The sequence below is a fragment of the Gadus macrocephalus genome, chromosome 13, assembly GCF_031168955.1.
Source record: "Gadus macrocephalus chromosome 13, ASM3116895v1".
Taxonomy (NCBI): Eukaryota; Metazoa; Chordata; class Actinopteri; order Gadiformes; family Gadidae; genus Gadus; species Gadus macrocephalus.
In genome coordinates, this window is record NC_082394.1 from 10,672,997 (window position 1) to 10,695,451 (window position 22,455).

At 41.8% G+C, this 22,455-nt stretch overlaps 3 protein-coding genes across 5 annotated transcripts; all 3 read right to left on the bottom strand.

Moving 5' to 3' along the window:
- Window positions 1–4,319: 4,319 nt before the first annotated feature.
- On the bottom strand, window positions 4,320–8,908 carry cd8b (cd8 beta). The gene is made up of 6 exons (XM_060069097.1): window positions 8,674–8,908; window positions 6,656–6,988; window positions 5,645–5,722; window positions 5,266–5,358; window positions 5,007–5,040; window positions 4,320–4,789 (listed from the first exon to the last, which is right to left on the bottom strand). The coding sequence occupies exons 1-6, from the start codon at window positions 8,762–8,764 to the stop codon at window positions 4,774–4,776; spliced, it is 645 nt and encodes a 214-aa protein (XP_059925080.1). The 5' UTR covers window positions 8,765–8,908; the 3' UTR covers window positions 4,320–4,773.
- Window positions 8,909–11,249: 2,341 nt separating this feature from the next.
- zmat1 (zinc finger matrin-type 1) lies at window positions 11,250–19,934 on the bottom strand. Of its 3 annotated transcripts, XM_060069095.1 has the most exons (10): window positions 19,762–19,901; window positions 18,184–18,284; window positions 18,010–18,096; window positions 17,022–17,710; window positions 14,706–14,806; window positions 14,532–14,618; window positions 14,094–14,232; window positions 13,541–13,783; window positions 13,297–13,387; window positions 11,250–13,141 (listed from the first exon to the last, which is right to left on the bottom strand). In XM_060069095.1, the coding sequence occupies exons 4-10, from the start codon at window positions 17,110–17,112 to the stop codon at window positions 12,187–12,189; spliced, it is 1,707 nt and encodes a 568-aa protein (XP_059925078.1). In that variant the 5' UTR covers window positions 17,113–17,710; window positions 18,010–18,096; window positions 18,184–18,284; window positions 19,762–19,901; the 3' UTR covers window positions 11,250–12,186. The 3 variants fall into 3 exon arrangements, with proteins under 3 accessions (XP_059925078.1, XP_059925077.1, XP_059925079.1); XM_060069094.1 differs by lacking the exons at window positions 17,022–17,710; window positions 18,010–18,096; window positions 18,184–18,284 and having other exon boundaries at window positions 19,762–19,934; XM_060069096.1 differs by lacking the exons at window positions 17,022–17,710; window positions 18,010–18,096; window positions 18,184–18,284; window positions 19,762–19,901 and adding an exon at window positions 15,151–15,667.
- A 160-nt stretch (window positions 19,935–20,094) lies between these two features.
- gnrh2 (gonadotropin-releasing hormone 2) lies at window positions 20,095–21,812 on the bottom strand. The gene is made up of 4 exons (XM_060069098.1): window positions 21,666–21,812; window positions 21,110–21,251; window positions 20,714–20,797; window positions 20,095–20,507 (listed from the first exon to the last, which is right to left on the bottom strand). The coding sequence occupies exons 2-4, from the start codon at window positions 21,245–21,247 to the stop codon at window positions 20,469–20,471; spliced, it is 261 nt and encodes an 86-aa protein (XP_059925081.1). The 5' UTR covers window positions 21,248–21,251; window positions 21,666–21,812; the 3' UTR covers window positions 20,095–20,468.
- Between the last annotated feature and the right edge of the window lie 643 nt (window positions 21,813–22,455).

Below are 22,455 nucleotides of genomic sequence, written 5' to 3' on the forward strand. Positions count from 1 at the left end.
TCAACAGACCTGACATTCATATGTAGTTTGAAAAACAATACCTCTCCTTTCCTCCCCTCAATCAGCTTCCACTGTCGTGTCTCTCTCTGGTCAGATCTAGCGGTTCTAAGCATTGTGGGATATGGCTTGGAGGACAGGACGCTGCAAGGACTCAACAGCATCACAGACAGTAAGTCAATTAGGCATGTGATGAATACATCAATCGATCAATGAGTTACTTAGTCAGTAAGGGATTGAGTCAGTCCGTCAGCCAGTCAGTAGTCAGTCAGTCAGTAGTCAGTCCATCAGTCAGTCAGTCAGTCAGTAGTCAGTCAATCAGTCAGTAGTTAGCTTGTTGTTAATGGCTTTGTCTGTACCCCTGGCAGGAGCATGAACCTTACAAGGAGCTTTCTGGATACCAGTAGAGATATCATCAGACGTGTGTGATAAATACACATAAAACGCAAACACATAAAACACACATGCAAGCCAATACACCCATATTTACAAACACAAACAGAGAACTGATATACTGTGCTTGATGCCAAATCTCGACAGCTTTAAAAGTGTCAAATATAAATAGATTAGACGTTATATATATAAGGATATAGTTTTATGTTATGCTATATTTTCAGTTAGAATGGACCCTTGTCAGGTGTCATCGACTCATCGTAGGACAAACACAGGGACAAACACAGCAGGTAGTTCGTAGTACTATGAGTCTGCTGCATTGAAGCGCCAGGGCTGGGGGAGCAGACTAAACTAGTGAACTTAAATACGTACGTATTATCTACTAGCTGTTTTGTGGCACGTCAAAGTAGGGTATATGAACAATGATTTAACCACATTCTTATGACTTTTGGTCCCTCCTAAGAATTCAAAATGCAAATAGTTCAATATATTTTTTTACAATTCATTATCAAAAGAACACTATATATATATATATATATATATATATATATATATATATATATATATATATATATATATATATATATCAATGGCTTCTCTCGTTTTTTAATGCAGTATTATGAAGTCTTCAGATTGTGCTTCAAATATGTGCTTCAAATATTTAAACATTGCTGGCAAATCTACTCTTAGGTTTTTTTTAAACACATGATGCAGTGAAATAAGGTAGACTTTGTACAAATGATAGAACAAATCAAAAATAATATTTAAAACTCATGTATGACCGTTTGTGTCTGTGTTCTGTTGAAGCAATTGACGTTGTTTCTGTGAGTGCTGAGTGGTTGTTTGTTGGTGAGTTGATTTCTTGGTCAGAGTGCTGGTATATCGTCCCGGGAGGAGGGACCCATTACCACCTCCATCGCAGCAAGGCTGTGCGTCTTTATTTTATTTTATTAATTTATTTCTTCTTTTTGTGTTGTGGATTGGAAGCTGAAGTGGAAGTGGACACCAGGCATATGTCTTAGACTCTTGCATCCATTTTGAAATAGATCAACAAGGAAATATGTCCGCTGTAAGAAGCCCTAATCTAAACTACAGGATAAGATTAGTACGTACACATATTTGATCATAAGATGTTATTGTAGCTCATGTGCTGCTTATTATAACATAAATATGCACATTGTGTAAAAGGTTATGTGGGTGTAAGGTGGAAAGTGAGGGGACGGGATTTCCATTTTCTTCTGTGTTTAAATATAAATACATATGTACTTATCTTGTGTTAACAATAACCAGAAGGGCTAAATAATCATAATATTATGGATAAGGATAATCAAAAAAATGTATGCAGCTATATTCTATATACTAAATCTAGACTACAGGATATCTAAGGCAAAATACTTTCTGAATAGCTGAAAGATCACATCCTTTTTTGTTTTACTTTATCACATTTGTGTCATATTTGTTAATTGGTTATTTATAAACATCGGACAACAGAATAATGAACTGTGAATAACGTTATATCTTAAGAGAAGAGGTGGACAAAAGTAGGCTATGTAAGGCTATGCAATAGTAGTTAGTTGTAGTAGTATGTTTGATACAACCATTGAACCCTCACAGGGGTTGCCCATAGAAGTCCTGAAAACCCAATATTGCCTTCTAAGCTCTCCTAAAGTATTATAACAAAGATGGGCAAACCAAGGAAGTTACACAGCATATACAGTGGCATATACATGCCACACTAGAACTGAATCATAGATCAAAAGGACATTTCCGTTTTTTAAATTCTAATTCTATTCTTTAATTATAGATGGACAGGTGGTGTTCTGACCTCTTCCTTAGGAATTCAAACAAAATAGGTTTAGCTCTATAACTGACTGAAAACTGAAAGCAAAGAAACAGCGAGACTGTCTCCATCTGTACGTGTGTGTGTGTGTGTGTGTGTGTGTGTGTGTGTGTGTGTGTGTGTGTGTGTGTGTGTGTGTGTGTGTGTGTGTGTGTGTGTGTGTGTGTGTGTGTGTGTGTGTGTGTGCGTGTGTCACAGAGTGTGTGCCTCAGTGTTTGCGGTGAGGTCTGTGGTGTTCTTGTGGTTTTTTGTTTCAGAGACAAGATGAGGCGCTCAGAGTTGAGAAGCGGACAGCCGAGAGAGATGGCATCTCAAGCGAAGGCTGCTCATTTTCTAATCTTTCTCTCTCTCTCTCTCTCTCTCTCTCTCTCTCTCTCTCTCTCTCTCTCTCTCTCTTTGTCTCTCTTTCTTCCTCTCATTATCGCAGAGAAGAAAAACCAAAAAACAGATGCCTTTCACCTTCTCGTGTTTATGTGTGTGCGTGTGAGTGTGTGCACCATGGTGTGTGTGTGTGTGTGTCTGTTTGTGTGCGTGCATGTGTGCACAGGTGTTCGTGTGCACTAGATAAGGTAAAGCTAAACCATAGTTTACATTTGTTGTTGCTGTTGAATGTAAATACATTTGTGCTCCAATTACACTCACTAAAATACATTCACGCATATTACATGAGATGCAGCTTGTTCATGTATATGTATGTGTGTTTGTGTGTTTGTGTATGTGGGTGTCTCTTTCATTTCTCACCACTCTTTATCCGCTATATGGAAGTAATTTTCAGAACACTGTTTAGTCTCTGTAATACATATCCTTTGAGACAACAAATTATTTGTTGACTTTGCGCCAACAAAGACGAATCAATGTACTTGCTTCTTGCTTGTATGTATATTCATAAATTATCAAATCAACAAATATACTGTGTTGTTTCGTTTCAGTCTTTCAATGTTATTCAGCAGTTAATAAATTGTTTCTGAACTGGAATCCTCAAACACGACATTAAAACAATATATTGTATAATTAAAGCAGTTTCACAGAGCTGTTTGGTTGTCTTACACTTTCCCACATTTGTTGTTAATGACCTTGATCAGGTTACCTCATCCACAACTCAACATGCAACTATTGACTTTCTGGCACCCTTTTTTCCTCAACGATGCATTAGAGATGTTTCAGGTTAGAAATGGTAAAGCTGAGGTTTCAGGTAAACGTATAGTTAAGGTACGGTGTACAGTTTCAAAGCGTTGAGTTTAGGTCTTACACTATGGTGTGTTTAGTGTTAGTGGTTGCTGTGGTAAGGGTGTAGGCTGTTGTTGATGACATCACAAACCTTGATTGGCTAAGGTTAATGCAACAGAGTAATACTTATACTACTACGATTACTCCTACCACTAATAACAAGGATAATCATAATACATTTTAGTTGAATGGCACCAATTCGGACATTGTAGTGAATGAGTATCAACCAAAAGAATAGACACAAATACAAACTGATGCATCAAATTAAAAACAACACAGAAAGAAATGTGATCGAAGAAGTAATAAAAAAATGACTTGCATTTGAAGAAGCATTCAAATGGATAGTTGCAGGCTAATTCGAAGAGGTATGTTTATAAGTGGCGCGTAAAGATGTTAACTTGCTTCCCTGATTCCTTGAGGTATTGTATTCCACAGTTTAGAGGTGTACTTGTCCATCGTTATTTTAGGTTTAGTTGGTACCGAAATGTCAGCAGCAGAGGACATGAGCGTTCCCGAGGGGAACCCGAGTTAGTCGGGTGTAGGCTGGTCCCCACATTTTTTGATCACTTTAAATAACAAAATAAGGAATTTGAAGTCGATGCTACTATAGCAGCCTTAACTGGAGTGATATATTCTCTTCCCTTCATTTTCGTTAGTGAACTAGCAATTCTTCGTTCTGTCTGAGAAGATTCCTCTCAATCCGGAAAGGGCAGTTCATAGTGAGTTTCAAAAGTCCCAGCTATCTGAAATAATAGCATATATAATAATAGCATGAACTTTATCATGTCGTCATGCTGAGGTAAAAAAACGCAGCACAAGTAAGTTATTATAGGATTTATTGGACAATAACACAATTTTGTAATAGTTTGTTAACATTAAATGACGGTCAATGAATGATGATTTACAAGCACTGCCAATGAATTATCTTCATCAAGTCTTTAACATGATCTCTCTCTGATTCAAATGTCTTCCACACATTTTAAATGAATGAAAAGCCCCAAACAAGACCAATGAATAAAATAGACAAGAGTCGTTACATTCAAATTGTGATTTTAAATATTTTAATAAATGTGTTAATACAAAAGAGGAACATTCATTGTACTTACAAGACATTCTATTTACATACAGAAATAACTTCAGTCACTTCAACCTCAGTGGTACTTTTCAAAGTTGGTACAAGTCTCTAATAAGCACTCACTTAGCATAGCCGTGGTATTAGGATCATTCAAAAACCATGGGGGGCATGAATTCTATACATGGGGTACAAAACCAACACGGTATGATGTGAGCTTTAGATCGATTGGTTTAGTTTAGTCTCATCTTCTATCTTTCCTATAGAGAAAACAATAAAGAACAAAGGATTAATATTGCATGGTAGACATTGACAGACTTTGATACACATATACATGCATACATACATACATGTTTTACATGCACAAGTCAAAAGTGAAAAATAACATGAAAATAACGATCCTTAAAGCAATTTATATAATACATGTAGCTGATACGTGCTGTACACTAGCCTGGCTATCTGTGTTTGTCTACTTACTTTACAAAGTGGTGGCGGCATTTCTTGGGTAACCCTGTCCGAGAATTAGGAGACAAATCAAAATAAGAGTCATCCTTAAACACGCTCCATTCATCGTACCCCGGCACAAGCAACATATTCTTTTGACAAATGATCAAACAAACTGCATCTCAGTTCCAATTTTTAGACGACGCTCTAATAACAGTATTCTGTGCATCTGATAAAGAAGGCTGACAGTAACTTGACATTGTTGTTGTATTAAAGTGGGAGGCCTACTCACGGCTGAAGTAGTACAGTGTGGCGAGAAGCGCCAGGGCCAAGCCCGCCAGGATGCCCACCGATGGCCACAGGGCATCGGAGCCACAGCCCTTTGCTAAACAAACACAATACATTTCTCAAGGTTAACACAGCATCGTAGCCTGTCACACATATGAGTCTGAAAACATAGACTTGGTATGGATATGGGCATACAGACTGAAATGTAAACGGACAATCTGCAATGTTCGAGATGATTTGATTTTTGAACCAAAACGCCATCAATATCCACATTGATGCATCTGTAAGCGCTCCAGGTTCCATCTCCGTGGGGCCAGCCCCTGGGGCCGGACTGAGGGGCCAGCCCCTGGGGCCGGACTGAGGGGCCAGCCTGGGTTACTTACGGTGCAGTTTATTGCTCTTCTCCGGGCACCTGCAGACCGGCTTAGATGTGGGTTGAGGCGTGGGTTCTGGAGGGGTCACTGTCAGATAGATGTCCACACAGACAGTTTATTACGACACACACAGACAGAACACTTCCTTGTAAGACATTTGGGTATTTCATTGGACGTTTCTTTTGTTTTGTTTTCTATGTTTGATAATTAACCTTTGGGGTTAATTATCAGGAAGGGGGTTAATTTTAGTTTAGTTTAGATACTTTATTTCGAACATGTGCGGGTAACACAACAAAGTGAACTGAAAAAACAAAAACAAAAAACAAATCCAATGAGAATAATGAAAACAACAATAACAATAGTCAGTATAAAAAGTAATAATGTGAACCCAACATGTCCGAAAAGGAGTAGGAGGGCATGATTGCCAGGGCATGATTGGCTGAAGTCTGAAAAATAACATTTAGTTCAATGGTTTTCAAAGTGGATGCTTTGTGTAGGTGAAATAACGGTATCGCTTTTATCTAGCACCACAGTTCAGTCAGACAAAAAGAAGGATTGCCTTTGTACTGCCGGTCGTTTGTTTTTACACCGGGCGCATCGGCGCAACACTCTCAGCTAACGCAACACCAAGACAACTACTAGTTGCAGGTGATAAAGGTGTGCTACCTTTAACTAGCATTTACTTCAACATTTATTTTCCCTTAGTATTACTTTAGCGCTACTTTCTGTGTACTTTTTGGTTTTATATCTTGCGTCGTTTCTTTTCCCTGCAACTGTGATGCAACAAATATTTTCACTCCGGGTATTAATAAAGTGTTATCTATCTATCAATTAAAAATAAACATGACCTTGACTTGATACCATGACCTTGCCTACGGGTCAGACCTTGGTTTGTACGTCCTGACGTCTACCCCTCCCTGCTGGGTAGAGGTGTGGGTACTGGAGAGTAACTTGGGAGACACTGGGGTAAAGTGTCCGGCCCCAAATATATAATTTCGGTGGCACGGCGCTACTACTGACCCCCAGGCAGCAGAAGGACCCCCGGAGCCCCGATGCCCTCCGTCTGCGTGTTCTTCGACACACAGGAGTACACGCCGCTGTCCTCCCGCTTCAAGTCGGCGATGCGCAGCGTCGACTTGCCGGCGTTCATCCTGGCGATGAAGCGCCTCTTGTCCAAGCCTGGGTTGGGGTAAGTGCGGTCAGCGTTGTTCACGCTCACCAGGAACTGCAGCTTGCTTCCATTCTCCAGGCTGCGGAACCACAGGAAAAGATCGCAGGAGGTCTCGTGACACCCACAGGCCAGCGCCTCGCTGTCGTGGATCTTGGGGTAACGGACAGGGACCTGAGCAGAACCTGGGGGGGAGGGAGGGGGGGGGGGGGTAGATGTCAAAAGGAGGTCAATCTAGGGATTGGACTGAGAACTAAAATATGTATTGTTATAGTTCTGTTCTTCATCGCTTATCTTCTAAGCGGTATTATTTTGATCCCTTGAGATTTTGTGTAGCTCGATCGTTTACGCATGGGATTGAGAGGGGCAGGATTAGATTCTGCGGTTGAATTAACCGATGAGACACCGATGCTGAGAATTAAAGCACTGATACTACTGTAAAATGCTTCAGATAAAATCTAAAATGCAATCTATTTAGATTGCGAACGCAGACTTTACAAACTTCAGCACTTCAGTGTGGTTAATTATATTACTATTGATAACTGTTAGATGATTTATCTGTTTTGATGACCGGTGGATGTCGACAATATGGGTCGTTACACTTCTCTAGACTTTAGAAATGGTGCATTGAAAATATAAATGTTCAATAAAGTTTATCATAAGCTCAGCGATAAAGGATTGTTTACCCCAAAGGCCAGAAAGTGCTTTTAGGAGGCTTAGTGGGTATAGCCTTTAGAAACTGATGCCAAAAACGCATTCGGCTATCCAGGGAATTCACGTACATCGTCAAAATAAAGAAGATACAATCAGTAAACACAATAATCATATTATGTACCAATAGGTTACAGAGTCCCATTATCATAAAAAGATACGTTAAGCTAGAATGGAAATTAGGCTGAACCATGGCGAAACACATGAAGAAGATTCCAGTCTAATTTAGAAAGGTTGGCATGATGCAAAGGCAGCATTGTGACACCACCTCACCTTGTATGCAGTGTTGCAAATACATTGAAGATGTCTTAAAGGTTTCTATAAAGAAGATGTTATCTCCTCTATTTTTAGAACTTTTACTTTAAGCCAAGTACATGTTGACATATGACTGGTGCTGGAAAATAATCAATGTAACCTGGCCCCTGTGTTAAGGTCCTCGCGCCGCTTCAGATTGTTCTAATTCGGTAAGATGGAAATATAATCAAGTGTATATTACATTATACACATTGTTCAATATCAGTATACAGTATATAGATAGTATATATATAGTATAGTCTTTATTTGGTGTTGTTTACGGCCGCTGATCAGAATGTACGTAACAATCTCAATACGTATCATTTTAAATACGAAAGGGTACAAGTAAACCAAATGTCTCAATCCAGATAAAGCTCTGTTTTAAGAGCAATTCATAGAGATAAAGATATCTCTATTGTCTCAACAATGTATGACACATTACAAGACCTTGATGAGAACTTGGGTAGTTGCCCTGTCAGATTTCTTTAGCAACGTCTAAAATCTCAAGATAAAATATGGTAATTATATTATTAAATACACATGGAAATACATCAGGGAAGTTCTCTCTTTTTCATTGAATAATACCAACGTAAAAGCATTCGAGATATGAATTTCCAAAATGACGGTGACATTGTTAGACTATCTCACCCATATTTACAACTATAACAATACATTTGTGTAAAAGATGATCATTTACAAGAAACCTAGGACTAGCTTCACAAGCTATACTAGACCTGGGTCATAAACAACAAAATAACTAAGTTGTACACATGAGGCCTGAGACTACGTATGCACCGGAATACACTTAATACCGTGATGCGTTTGCACAAAGCAGCGTAAAAGCAACAACTTTCATCGGCCTTACCTGATGTCCAGCAGAGACATGTGACAGTTGTCCATACCAGCACTAAGTAGGTCATCTTGGCAGGTGGCCAGCAGCACCTGTGTCTGTGCATGTCTGTGTCTTCGGGTTGGAGATGGTGATAGTGGGGGTTGGATGGTTTCTTTTCCTGCTGTCTATCTGACAGAGAGGATGGGAGGAACTCTGATGACAGGGCTCTCAGTCGTCAAGGTAACACCCCAACTGTGACACACACACACACACACACGCACGCACGCACGCACGCAGGCACACACACACGCGCGCGCGCGCACACGCACACACACACACACACACACACACACACACACACACACACACACACAGGGCCTTTCAGAACAGGACTGGAAACAGTACAGCAATTTTTTTTTTTGATACTCAGTCACTGTGAGAAACAACTTCCATGCATACTTCTCAATTCACACAAAACAACGTGGCTTTACACAATATTCTACAGTATGTGGGTACAAAGACGATCAAAGAGAGCATGAAAATGACTAGGACTAAAACAGTTTGACACGTTCTTCTCCCAAGATCTGATGTATACAACAAACAAGAAATAACAAACAAAAGAACTCAGTCGCAGAACTTCACGCGCCACAAAGAGAAAAAGCTGCCACATGCAAGCCTCGGGGTGCAGGATTGTGGTGTGGACCCCTGCCCAGACAGCTGCATGGCCCAGCCCTCAGGGGAGGTCATGTTGGAGTGCATGTCCTACTATAGAGCCGGGGATTGGTTAGGCAGAGCTCTGATCCTACACACCTGGGGTTCAGGGCTCTACTGACAACCTAGTAGAGCCAGCGTAGGATAAACCCTGCCATGGTATACGTTCATCACATGGGCTTTACGGAGCGCAGTAGGCCTTCTACTTGTTGGCCTCTTTACAAACTTTGATGTGCCGCTACACATGTGAACTGTAAATGGGTAGTAGGTTTGATTAGTAGACCACTACATCTGTCCATCAATCATCCATCCAGCTATTCCCATCACAATCCACGTGAATATAGACGGAATTGTTTTGAGAGATCCTTCGAGATTATCTAGGCAAATGTTTAGTATTCAAAAATAAAAAAAACATATTTGCCCTTTGTTGATAAGCATATAACATTTTGTTTCTAAGCAACAAATAATCCTGATTAAATATTACTTATTCCTTGTGTTATTGCCTGTAGCCCAAAATAGGTTATATATTAGAATGGCTTAATCTTAAAGTTAAATTGAATATTCTTAAATTGAATACCTATAGGAGTGTTAAAAGATGGATAGGAATCATAGCTAATCCAATGCAAACATTTGATGACTGGCAGTAAATACAAAAACTATCACAAATAACAATATATATGCATAAATGATATAAAACACTCAAATCTAATGGGATGTTAGGCTCATGTAATGTATGGAGCCCAAGAGATCCAATGTAGTCCTATAGGGTTGTGTTATTTTAAAATTGCAATAATACCAAATGAAAAAAACATTCTGTAAAGAAAACTATAATGTGCCTTGTTCATTCATAGATGAAAAGTACAAATGAATGTGTTTGGTTATCCAGATTTATTGCCCATTCTTATAGAGCCAACACAGTTGACACAACCATATCTAAAGCCATTTCTATCCACGGTATCAGAGCTCAGGTGGTAATTTTGCAATGCATTCATATGTTGTACAATATACTGTATAATTCCTAGTGCATCTACAATCTACTCCGTAGCCTGTGATCTATGTGTGGGCTGTGTTTCAAAAGGGTTCTGGGTGTACGCAGAGCCTATGGTAGTCCTAAACACGGAGGATGTGGGTACCGGTACAACCTGGCGGGGGTCGTGGATGCGAGCGCGAGGCGGAGAGAACCGCAGGATTCTTTGAAAACAGGAGCTTTGAGGGGCGGCTACAAAGGCCCTCTCCACACACCTCTGTGTGGGCCTTGCAGTGCTGCTCTTTACAGCACTCTATAGGGTGACATGGCTAGTAGAGTTAGTGTTAGTAACATGGTTTAGGTTAGTAGGAGGGTGAGTGTTTGGAACAGGGTTAGGGTTATTAGTAGTAGTAGAAGAGGGTTACTGTTAGTACGGTTAGGGCTAGTAGTTGGGTTAGTTGTAGTAGTGTTTTAGTAACAGGGTTAGTGTTAGTTGTAGGGTTGGAGGAGGGTTAGTAGTAGTACGATTAGGGTTAGTATTAGTGTTAGCACAAGGGGAAGTGGTGGAAGTAGGTTTAGGGCTAGGTTAGTAGAGTGGTAAGTTAGTAGTAGGGTTAATGTTAGTAGTAGGGTAAGAGTTTGTGATAGTAGTAGGGTTAGGGCTAGTGAAGGGGATATGTTTGTGTTAGAAATTGTATAGGCCTATATATAATCTTCCAAATCTCGTGATTCAAATACACCAACATGATTTGTATAATAACCAACATTGGCTCACATTTCACATATTGTGTGACTTAGTTGAATTTCTCAGAGTAAAAAATAATAATTGAATTTTCCTTCCGGCAACCTCATTTTAGTTGCATTGTTGATCATTGTTAAAAGTTAATGTCAATGTATTCATCTGATCTTTCTCCAAAAAGTAATGAATTCATTTAAGTGCTTGGGCTCTTTATTGGAACCCATTGATAAGGGACTTAATTCCAAACAGCTTGATTCCTGCAATGCGGGTTGAGGACTGAAAACCTTGCAAAGATCTTACCTAGCGGCATGCCAATGCAATTGGTGTGATGCTTAGACAAGCTAAGGCTAATCAAACATAGGAGGCAGTGCCAGAAAGGAATGAGTGATTTGTCCCCATCAATCATTTTGACTGATAGTACAAAGACCGAGACCTACCCGTTTCTTCACCGTTTGGGATTCATTAAGTAATTGGCACAAAACATCAACGTGTACAATTAAATTGCACTGAAAAGAAACCCTGAAGCATCTGTTCATGTTAAGTACTGTGTCCTAGTTGTCACCTTTGCAGCTGTCTGACCCCAAACGAACTGCAAACTGTGCACACGTACATGAGCTAAATGTAAGTGAAGCCTACCATCGTCAGAACTTTCGTTTTTATCTTCGTCTTTGTTAACAATCTTCATGCTTATTCAAGTAGTATATTCCGACAGCGTTAGTTATGCTGCTCTGCATAAATCATGGGTGAACAGTGCCAACTACAGGCTGCTAAAGGAACTACAATTTAGATTTCACAAAGACCCTGAATAATTGCAAATACTTATATTTGACATGATATTAATTACATACAACCAATAATATATTAGAAAATGTAAACGGATGAGTAGTACAGTGCAATCAACTATACTTAAACTAATATGATAAAGAAAAATAGCTTGATTGTGACAAGAAAAGAGGTGTATTAAAAAAACACTAACAAATTATAGAAATAACTAGCCAGCCAACTAGGATGCTTGGACAACACAAGGCTTTCTGGATCTTCTTACACAGTAGTCAATTAATAACTTTTTCATGAAATTTGTCGGATTGTTAATGTTGGAAGGGCTTGATAAAAAGTTAGAGTTGGGCGTCTAAAACAGGCCCATAGACTCATCCCACAGCTTCTCTTCCTCCGTCCGCTTGTCCTCCATCTCTCGTTGTTTCTTATTCTCCTTCCTGGGTCTGGGTTTAAGGGGCATGGCCATTTGTGTCTCTGCTTGCTCAGGGGTAATCTGAGCCTCTGGGTGCGTCGCCACCAGTTCCTTCTGCATTTCTGAAGGATTCCTGGCCTTCACGTCTTTCACAGCCACCGCTTTCTCTTCTGCTCCTTCAGCCTCCACAGACTCCTCGTGACTCCTCTCCGGCCTTCGCCTCCGAACGGGATCTCGATGTCCCCTTCTGCTGCTCTCTGTGTGAGAGATCCCGCCTTCCTCTCCTCCTCCTCCTCTTCTCTCCTGGGAGCGGTTGCGCCTCACCCTCTTCCGTCGCTGCGCCCTCCAAACCTCCTCCTCAGAGTCCCGTTCTCGTAACCGCTTCTTCCTCCCGCTCCTGTGTCTCCTCCCCTTCCTCTTCTCCTCCTCACTGTCACTGCTGGAGGAAGACGAGGAGGAGGACGACGATGAGGAGTAGGACGAGGAGCTCGACTGCTCGCTGTGCCTCTTCCGTGCCCCCGGTCGGTTAGGGTTCGGGGGGTAACGGGCGCCTGTGCTTGGGAAGAGCGCTGGGTGAGGGAAGGAGGGACCGGGCTGATATGGAGGAGGACCCCAGCCAGCAGCCGGGTAGCCCGGACCCAAGAGGGGCTTGGACGATGGGGGCTCAATGACTGGGGGACAGTTCAGTTCATATATTCTGTGATGTACACTGTCCCTTGGATCCCTTTCGGCGCTGTCGCCGTCCTTCTGTTTGCCTCCCTGGGGTGTCAGGTGACTGGCTGCCGGGGTGTTGATCCCACGAGCCTTCTGGACCTGAATGTAGTCGGCCAGTTCATCCGCAAAGGAGCTGTAGTCCTTTGGTTGAGACTTGCACAGGTCAATCACCTTCTTCTCCCTGGTCAACATATCAGGACTGGTTAATGGTGCCTTTTCATTCTTATTCTTAGTCCACAATCTTGTAGGTTCTAAACCACTCCAGTTTTCAACTGGAAAGGTGATTGTTGATGAGACTTTGATGACTTGGATTTGATGGTATTGAATGGAACTCACTTGACCTGGTGCTTGTTCCCCTTCATGTGGGCCTGATACATTTCCACGGAGGTGAACCGTGCATTGCACACCTGACAGATAAGACCTTTTGCTGCAGACAAAAGGAGTCACACAAATACAAAAGGCTTGAGCTTTTGGGGGATGGATGAAGCAACTGAACGGGATTCATCCACTAACAAACTGTTAAAGACTAGAGTACGTTCCCTCCAAAATGTTATGTAAAGACAGATGCTCTGGGCAGTACCTTGCTGGGCATCCTCTCCGAGGCCTTGCATCACCTTCGCCCTGGCCTTGTTCCTTTGGTGCTTGCGGCCATTGTAGTGCTGCAGTGCCATCTTGGGGTTGTTGAAAGGGGCAGAGCATAGTGCGCAGTAATTGGGGTCTTTCAGATCCTGCCCGGGGTTTGCTGCGGTGCAGACTGCAGGCTTCACGTTGTATGAAGCCTGCGTCTGGCCAGAATGAGTTGGTAGGCCCGGCTGATTCAACTCTAAGAGGTTGAAACAAGACTGAGTGTCAACAGCACTTCCTTTGTGAAACCCTTACAGAGACTTAGTTACAGACACTGGCCAATTACACGCATACAGATCCCCTTCTCTAGCAACACGAAAGATTGAAAACATATATGAAGTGAAAGAAATCACTTAGATTGGAGCTTGTCTGCCATCAGACTTTAGACATGAATCTAAGGTCTGATTTGTGATACTAGCTATGCTTAAAATATGTACTTAGTACAAACATGGCAACACTTAGTTTAGGAAGGAGTTTAAAAGTTTTGGTCTTGACATTATAAAACTTGCCTTTGGATTGTTCGAAGGGTTGCCTACGCAGGTTTTGCGCATGGACCTTGCCTTTGAAATGGGACATTGCCACCACCGGGGAACAGAACATCATGTTGCATAACTTACAGAAGAGGTCTATGTGTGTCGGCACATCTTTCTGAGAAAAAAGGAGGCATAGAACTATTTTACCTTTTATCCTTTTCTTTACTCAAGTAAATTCATGACAATGAACTCAAATTCCCAGAATGCCCAGCATGGTAAATACAGCTGCTTATGAATATTATTTTCACTGGCTAACAGTGAACTTAAGATCGACTGGCGCTGCTCTAGGCCACAGCCAGACGTGTCCTCCGATATTTAATTGCTGAACCAATCACAGGTTATTTCTGATCAAATGTTGACTGCATATTAAGGATCACTCAATGATTGTATCATTCATTCAGCTGCATCATTTACCTTGAGTTCTCCTGAGTCTTTGCTCATGGTCCCCACTGCCCTCTGGCTCTCCAGGTACATCTTCACTTTCTGGTTGTGCTTCTCTCCCTTAGGGTTAGGAGAACACAGATGTGACCAAAGACTATTTATCATTCACGGGAGGATTCTCACTAAACTTCATGCGGCAATGCCCACCTCATAATGTCTGTGAGGCTCAAATAAGAGCACAGTGTCACACACATGGCAGTAGTCATCAGAAAGAAGACCCTTCATTAAGTCCTGGTCACTCGGGTTTCCTACCAGGTCAAAAACGGTTAAAGGTTAGTTTAAATAGTTTCCCCCAAAAAACACAGCTGAACCGTAAATCATCATTTCAAAGTACAGATAAAGCCCACAGCTTTTCTGTATACGGCTATTCGTATGGTCTTGTCTGATATTTGAAAGTTTTACATTTTAAATTGGCAACAATTACAATAGCCATCATGTGACTTTTTTGGGAAATGTTTGATTCCTTGTCCCCAATAGGGACCATGCACATTGCTACTACTAAGAAATAAGTTATGCCGTGTCCAGGTAAACAAACAAACTACAAACTGTGCACATTGCACACGTACATGAGCTAAATGTAAGTGAAGCCTACCATCGTCAGAACCGTCGTTTTTATCGTTGTTTTTTGTTAACAATCTTCATGCTTATTCAAGTAGTATATTCTGACAGCGTTAGTTATGCTGCTCTGCATAAATCATGGGTGAACAGTGCCAACTACAGGCTGCTAAAGGAACTACAATTTAGATTTCACAAAGACCCTGAATAATTGCAAATACTTATATTTGACATGATATTAATTACATACAACCAATAATATATTAAAACATGTAAACATATGAGTAGTACAGTGCAATCAACTATAATTAAACTAATATGATAAAGAAAAATAGCTTTATTGTGACAAGAAAAGAGGTGTATTAAAAAAACAGCAAAGGTTTTCCATTAATTAATACAAATTATAGAAATAACTAGCCAGCCAATTAGGATGCTTGGACAACACAAGGCTTTCTGGATCTTCTTAGACGGCAGTCAATTAATAACTTTTTCATGAAATTTGTCAGATTGTTAATGTTGGGAGGGCTTGATGAAAAGTTAGAGTTGGGCGTCTAAAACAGGCCCATAGACTCATCCCACAGCTTCTCTTCCTCCGTCCGCTTGTCCTCCATCTCTCGTTGTTTCTTCTTCTCCTTCCTGGGTTTGGGTTTAAGGGACACGGCCATTTGTGTCTCTGCTTGCTCTGAGGTAATCTGAGCCTCTGGGTGCGTCGCCACCAGTTCCTTCTGCATTTCTGAAGGATTCCTGGCCTTCACGTCTTTCACAGCCACCGCTTTCTCTTCTGCTCCTTCAGCCTCCACAGACTCCTCGTGACTCCTCTCCGGCCTTCGCCTCCGAACGGGATCTCGATGTCCCCTTCTGCTGCTCTCTGTGTGAGAGATCCCGCCTTCCTCTCCTCCTCCTCCTCCTCTTCTCTCCTGGGAGCGGTTGCGCCTCACCCTCTTCCGTTGCTGCGCCCTCCAAACCTCCTCCTCAGAGTCCCGTTCTCGTAACCGCTTCTCCCTCCCGCTCCTGTGTCTCCTCCCCTTCCTCTTCTCCTCCTCACTGTCACTGCTGGAGGAAGACGAGGAGGAGGACGACGATGAGGAGTAGGACGAGGAGCTCGACTGCTCGCTGTGCCTCTTCCGTGCCCCCGGTCGGTTAGGGTTCGGGGGGTAACGGGCGCCTGTGCTTGGGAAGAGCGCTGGGTGAGGGAAGGAGGGACCGGGCTGATATGGAGGAGGACCCCAGCCAGCAGCCGGGTAGCCCGGACCCAAGAGGGGCTTGGACGATGGGGGCTCAATGACTGGGGGACAGTTCAGTTCATATATTCTGTGATGTACACTGTCCCTTGGATCCCTTTCGGCGCTGTCGCCGTCCTTCTGTTTGCCTCCCTGGGGTGTCAGGTGACTGGCTGCCGGGGTGTTGATCCCACGAGCCTTCTGGACCTGAATGTAGTCGGCCAGTTCATCCGCAAAGGAGCTGTAGTCCTTTGGTTGAGACTTGCACAGGTCAATCACCTTCTTCTCCCTGGTCAACATATCAGGACTGGTTAATGGTGCCTTTTCATTCTTATTCTTAGTCCACAATCTTGTAGGTTCTAAACCACTCCAGTTTTCAACTGGAAAGGTGATTGTTGATGAGACTTTGATGACTTGGATTTGATGGTATTGAATGGAACTCACTTGACCTGGTGCTTGTTCCCCTTCATGTGGGCCTGATACATTTCCACGGAGGTGAACCGTGCATTGCACACCTGACAGATAAGACCTTTTGCTGCAGACAAAAGGAGTCACACAAATACAAAAGGCTTGAGCTTTTGGGGGATGGATGAAGCAACTGAATGGGATTCATCCACTAACAAAATGTTAAAGACTAGAGTACGTTCCCTCCAAAATGTTATGTAAAGACAGATGCTCTGGGCAGTACCTTGCTGGGCATCCTCTCCGAGGCCTTGCATCACCTTCGCCCTGGCCTTGTTCCTTTGGTGCTTGCGGCCGTTGTAGTGCTGCAGTGCCATCTTGGGGTTGTTGAAAGGGGCAGAGCATAGTGCGCAGTAATTGGGGTCCTTCAGATCCTGCCCGGGGTTTGCTGCGGTGCAGACTGCAGGCTTCACGTTGTATGAAGCCTGCGTCTGGCCAGAATGAGTTGGTAGGCCCGGCTGATTAAACTCTAAGAGGTTGAAACAAGACTGAGTGTCAACAGCACTTCCTTTGTGAAACCCTTACAGAGACTTAGTTACAGACACTGGCCAATTACACGCATACAGATCCCCTTCTCTAGCAACACGAAAGATTGAAAACATATATGAAGTGAAAGAAATCACTTAGATGGGAGCTTGTCTGCCATCAGTCTTTCGACATCAATCTAAGGTCAGATTTGTGATACTAGCTATGCTAAGATATACTTAGTACAAACATGGCAACACTTAGTTTAGGAAGGAGTTTAAAAGTTTTGGTCTTGACATTATAAAACTTGCCTTTGGATTGTTCGAAGGGTTGCCTACGCAGGTTTTGCGCATGGACCTTGCCTTTGAAATGGGACATTGCCACCACCGGGGAACAGAACATCATGTTGCATAACTTACAGAAGAGGTCTATGTGTGTCGGCACATCTTTCTGAGAAAAACAGAGGCATAGAACTATTTTACCTTGTATCCTTTTCTTTACTTAAGTAAATTCATGACAATGAACTCAAATTCCCAGAATGCCCAGCATGGTAAATACAGCTGCATATGAACATTATTTTCACTGGCTAACAGTGAACTTAAGATCGACTGGCGCTGCTCTAGGCCACAGCCAGACGTGTCCTCCGATATTTAATTGCTGAACCAATCACAGGTTATTTCTGATCAAATGTTGACTGCATATTAAGGATCACTCAATGATTGTATCATTCATTCAGCTGCATCATTTACCTTGAGTTCTCCTGAGTCTTTGCTCATGGTCCCCACTGCCCTCTGGCTCTCCAGGTACATCTTCACTTTCTGGTTGTGCTTCTCTCCCTTAGGGTTAAGAGAACACAGATGTGACCAAAGACTATTTATCATTCAAGGGAGGATTCTCACTAAACTTCATGCGGCAATGCCCACCTCATAATGTCTGTGAGGCTCAAATAAGAGCACAGTGTCACACACATGGCAGTAGTCATCAGAAAGAAGACCCTTCATTAAGTCCTGGTCACTCGGGTTACCTACCAGGTCAAAAACGGTTAAAGGTTAGTTTCAATAGTTTCCCCCAAAAAACACAGCTGAACCATAAATCATCATTTCAAAGTACAGATAAAGCCCACAGCTTTTCTGTATATGGCTATTCTTATGGTCTTGTCTGATATTTTATAAGTTTTACATTTTAAATTGGCAACAATAACAATAGCCAGCATGTGACTTTTATGGGAAATGTTTGATTCCTTGTCCCTAATAGGCATCATGCACATTTCTAGTACTAGGAAATAACTTATGCCGTGTCCATATAAACATGCTCATTAATAATTTACCCCACATATGGTCTTACCTTGAGCTAATTTTCTACTTTGAGGGGCCACCGACATAATGCAGGTATCATGTACTCTTAAAATGTACTTATAATAGCCCATCTGCTTAAAGCAGGTTCACTTGCAGCCTACTACAGATCATAGCATTAAGTCTGTTCTGTAATTATCGCTACTTTAATGATTAATGTAAATGACAATACATACGTACATTGTACTGTAATGTTGAATGAATAAAAACCAAATTTAAAAACATGACAGAACATACTGTATTTTATGAATAATACATTACAGATGCACTTCTTAATATTACTTCCGGGATCATTACTAGAGTTGATTGTACCCCATTATACATTATCCTTAAGGGTACATATTCTGAAGACACCACGCAGCGCCAGGCTAGGGAATTACTTGCAATAGCGCCAAATAAGTATAGTTTTTTGACTTGTTAATAAGTGGACCCTTTCCAAAACAGTTGCATTATGCCAACCATTTTTTTTTTTTTAAATAACAGTGAATACATACATGGAGGGCAAGATTGGACTTTCTACTAAAGAGTCAGCCTATTTATTTATTAATTAGCAATATCGATCTTTAAAAGTCCTCCGAGGAAAAAAACTTGAAAAAGTGTCGGATGTATGAATGTACGTGAGAAATTTAATCCAGCAACACCGCCGTGGCTCTTTGACACTCGTAAATAGTAATGGGGAGGGGTCTAAAACTGACACCTTAGATTGCCATTTAAAGTCCCAAATAACCGAAATATATCGTCCAGCTTTTAGCCCTTTACAAGGTCCTTCTATAAAATCCCCCATCCATATTCTGATGTTGGGGGTCCGGCCTAAAGTATAACTTGGTGTGTTAGATATAAAGGGAAGACGTTTGCAGTAAGCTTTGTTAGCTGTCAACTACCTAGTTAGCCACCAGAAGGAACCCTTACACGGGTCGTTTTGTTGCTATTCTACTTTCTAATGGGCCTAACTTATATTGGTTGAGTTTTATTGGGAGATTATACTACAAGCGAGTCTCATACGCAAGAAAGGCAATAAATAACAACTCGAGTTAGCTAAGAGGCTAGCTAACCCACGTAAGGACGTTGCTAGCAAGTTAGCCAAGAGGCTGACGTTAGCATTCCACTTAGGACACCATGACTGGATTTTCGCTTTCTAGACAAACTCACCTTTAGTCTGGGCACTTTTTATTTTAGTGTTTATTAATTTGTCACCATCGTTTAAAGAGGCCGCGAAAGGGGTACTACTCAAAGTGTTATCATCTGACTCTGCGAGTTGCGTAGCACAGACGCGCCCCTCCATTTTTCCCTATATTGTGAAAAATGCGCACATCCGCAATTTGCTTTATGTGCCACAGTAGGCGGAGGAGAGGGTCATGCATTGTAGCGTTATCCGGTCTACCGGTACGCTATTTCCGGTGTCAATAGGCTGGGTACGCCCATTCACCTACGCCAATAGCCGGAGTGCAAAGAAGATATCATGACAAGAATGACAACGAAACATTTTAATATAAATGTTTTATTTTATTTTATTCGACACGATGGCACCTGATTAATGATTCAACCAAAAAGCAAAATATACATGTTGATATTTTTATTTTAACTATTGTAAATGCAAGACGTTTATGCATGTTTTTCACCTCTTCCAACACAAATCACTTTGAAAGAAAGAAAAACCCAACATTAACAAAATATATCCTTTATTATAGGATATAAGGGCACACATACAAGGAAAGGATGCTTGAAACCTTTAATTGGCAATGTATTATAGACAACAGAGAGCCAAGAAAAAAAATTGAAAAAGAAAATGTATTTTATGAAGCCCATTTGGTCAAGTAACTAATTTCCCCTATTTAGAAAAGAAGTGCAAACTGATGTCACTTTCTCTTCTGTAACTCTCTGGCCAGGACATCCATCTGTGGACAAAAATATTAAGCCTGATAAATATCTTAATTAATAAAAATAATGAACAAAAAACCAGCAACAAACAACAAAGCATTTGTGTTGAATTTTCAGATGAGTTATACTTTAATATGATTTAATTTGAATGTTGTTATCATTTCAATCAATGCATCATGTCAGATACAGTTTGAACCCAACGGGTCCTTTTGCATTTACTTACAAAGATGTTTCTCAAGGTGCCCCTGCGCTGGGGCCTCAGGTAGCTACACTCCCCCGCCTCACACAGCTTGATCTCGTCTGAAACCTGGAGGGGAGAAAGGGAGGGAAGACACATATTTACGTACAAAAATAATCTGTGAAGGGTGACATAGGAGAAAAAACAAGCTCTAAAATAATCTAGTGTTGAGGGTACATGACTCAAAGCTAAAAGGTTCCAAGTTTGAACGCCGACCTATCCAGTCAGCTGCCTCACCCATACCTGCTCATGAATGACATGCATAAATCACCTTTAATGTAGTAAAAACTGAACAATGCGGCAGTTTGGATAAAGGCGTCGGATACAGGACCAAATAGGTCATTTCAAGTAAAGCAGACTGGTTCACTCGTCCATTCCTACCTCAGAGGTGGTGAATGCCTCCAGCTCTCTCTTTCCTCCAGGGTACCAGCCATGAGACCAGTGCTGGGCGGTAGAGAGCTGGACCCCCAGACACAGCAGGAGGCCCAGAAGCAGCACCAGCCGAGACACGTACATCATGTTCCTGGCACAAGGAGAGGTCACAACAATGGCATTTACAGTCATTTATACAAGGCTTATGGGGAAATGGGATGTATGATCTGATGCACTTAAATATCATTTTATATTTGACTTGCCGCTTCATAAAATAGCTTTGATTGTCATTTGCATGTTATTGCCATTAATACGAGCTAAACTTGATTTTAACGCTAAGTCGATAATTTCTCAAGAGGGAAAGGCTCAGTTTTCTTTTCTAAAATAGCAGAGTTCAGAATTATTTAATATTCAAGAACATGATTTTCTTCTTGCTGGATTGTCGATGCATTAAAATTAAAAGTACCATATTTAATTAAAAGTTGAAACAGAATGATCAATTCGGTGCAAATATGCTGCCTAGATACAGTTAAACAGTGTGGCGCAAAGAAACATTCAAACGTACCTTATACTTCCTTCGTCGCAACAGGTATCCACCCAGTTTCCTTGAATCTCTCAGTGTAGTATATAGTCAAAGATGCGTGGATGTTCAGGTACAGCAGTCAGAACACGTGTATAGGCGGTGGTCCAGTGCGTCTGGTCCTCCTTGTTATAAGTACCAGTAGGGAGGGCTTTCCAGACCCCACGTCACTCTGTCCTGTGGTCCCTCCACCCCCACCCACCATGTTGACCCCTCTGCTCTCGACGCCACCAGGGGTCAAAGGATGGGTCTTGGGAGACGAGGGATGCGGACCACTGGTGCTGTTCCAATTATCAGGGGCAAACATTACTCAGGAGGGGGGCCCAACCCTGCAAATACTCCTCCCTTAAACACCCAGAAGGTTCCTCCATTAGCCTCACAAAATGCATTTGACTGATCACATAATCTCCCAAGACGAGGAGCATATGCTGGCCTCTTGGGAAGGCCGTTTAACATCTCCTTTCCCATCTGAAGCCTCACGACCACCAGGGCCTCATCCAGGCTTAGACTGTAACCAGACACCTATACAGGAAGTAACAGGTATTAGATGTACACCTATACAGGAAGTAACAGGTATTAGATGCACACCGATACAGGAAGCGGCTTTGTACTGTTGGATGTGTCTTTGTACATGAGGATGTCATCTAACGCTGGATAAGGAAAACGGTGGATAGCATGTTATACTAACACCCTAGGGTCAGTAATACTGGGTCATCCAATGAGAAATAGAAGGCATTACTATTTAATAAGAAGGGGGTATTGGCTGATTGATTGA

Bases quoted from the DNA above. Each gene is read 5' to 3' on its own strand.
- cd8b (XM_060069097.1), bottom strand. From the start codon at position 8,764: ATGCACAGACACAGGTGCTGCTGGCCACCTGCCAAGATGACCTACTTA. The intron at 6,989-8,673 runs GTAAGGCCGATG...CCTCCCCCCCAG, and splicing joins ATGTCTCTGCTGGACATCAG to GTTCTGCTCAGGTCCCTGTC. The intron at 5,041-5,265 runs GTGAGTAGGCCT...ATTCTCGGACAG, and splicing joins CACACTGTACTACTTCAGCC to GGTTACCCAAGAAATGCCGC.
- zmat1 (XM_060069094.1), bottom strand. From the start codon at position 19,894: ATGGAGGGGCGCGTCTGTGCTACGCAACTCGCAGAGTCAGATGATAAC. The intron at 13,388-13,540 runs GTACTGCCCAGA...TTTTGTCTGCAG, and splicing joins CGGAGAGGATGCCCAGCAAG to CAAAAGGTCTTATCTGTCAG. The intron at 13,142-13,296 runs GTGAGTTCCATT...TATGTTGACCAG, and splicing joins GGGAACAAGCACCAGGTCAA to GGAGAAGAAGGTGATTGACC.
- gnrh2 (XM_060069098.1), bottom strand. From the start codon at position 21,247: ATGATGTACGTGTCTCGGCTGGTGCTGCTTCTGGGCCTCCTGCTGTGT. The intron at 20,798-21,109 runs GTAGGAATGGAC...TCTCCCCTCCAG, and splicing joins AGGCATTCACCACCTCTGAG to GTTTCAGACGAGATCAAGCT. The intron at 20,508-20,713 runs GTAAGTAAATGC...TTTTGTCCACAG, and splicing joins GCACCTTGAGAAACATCTTT to ATGGATGTCCTGGCCAGAGA.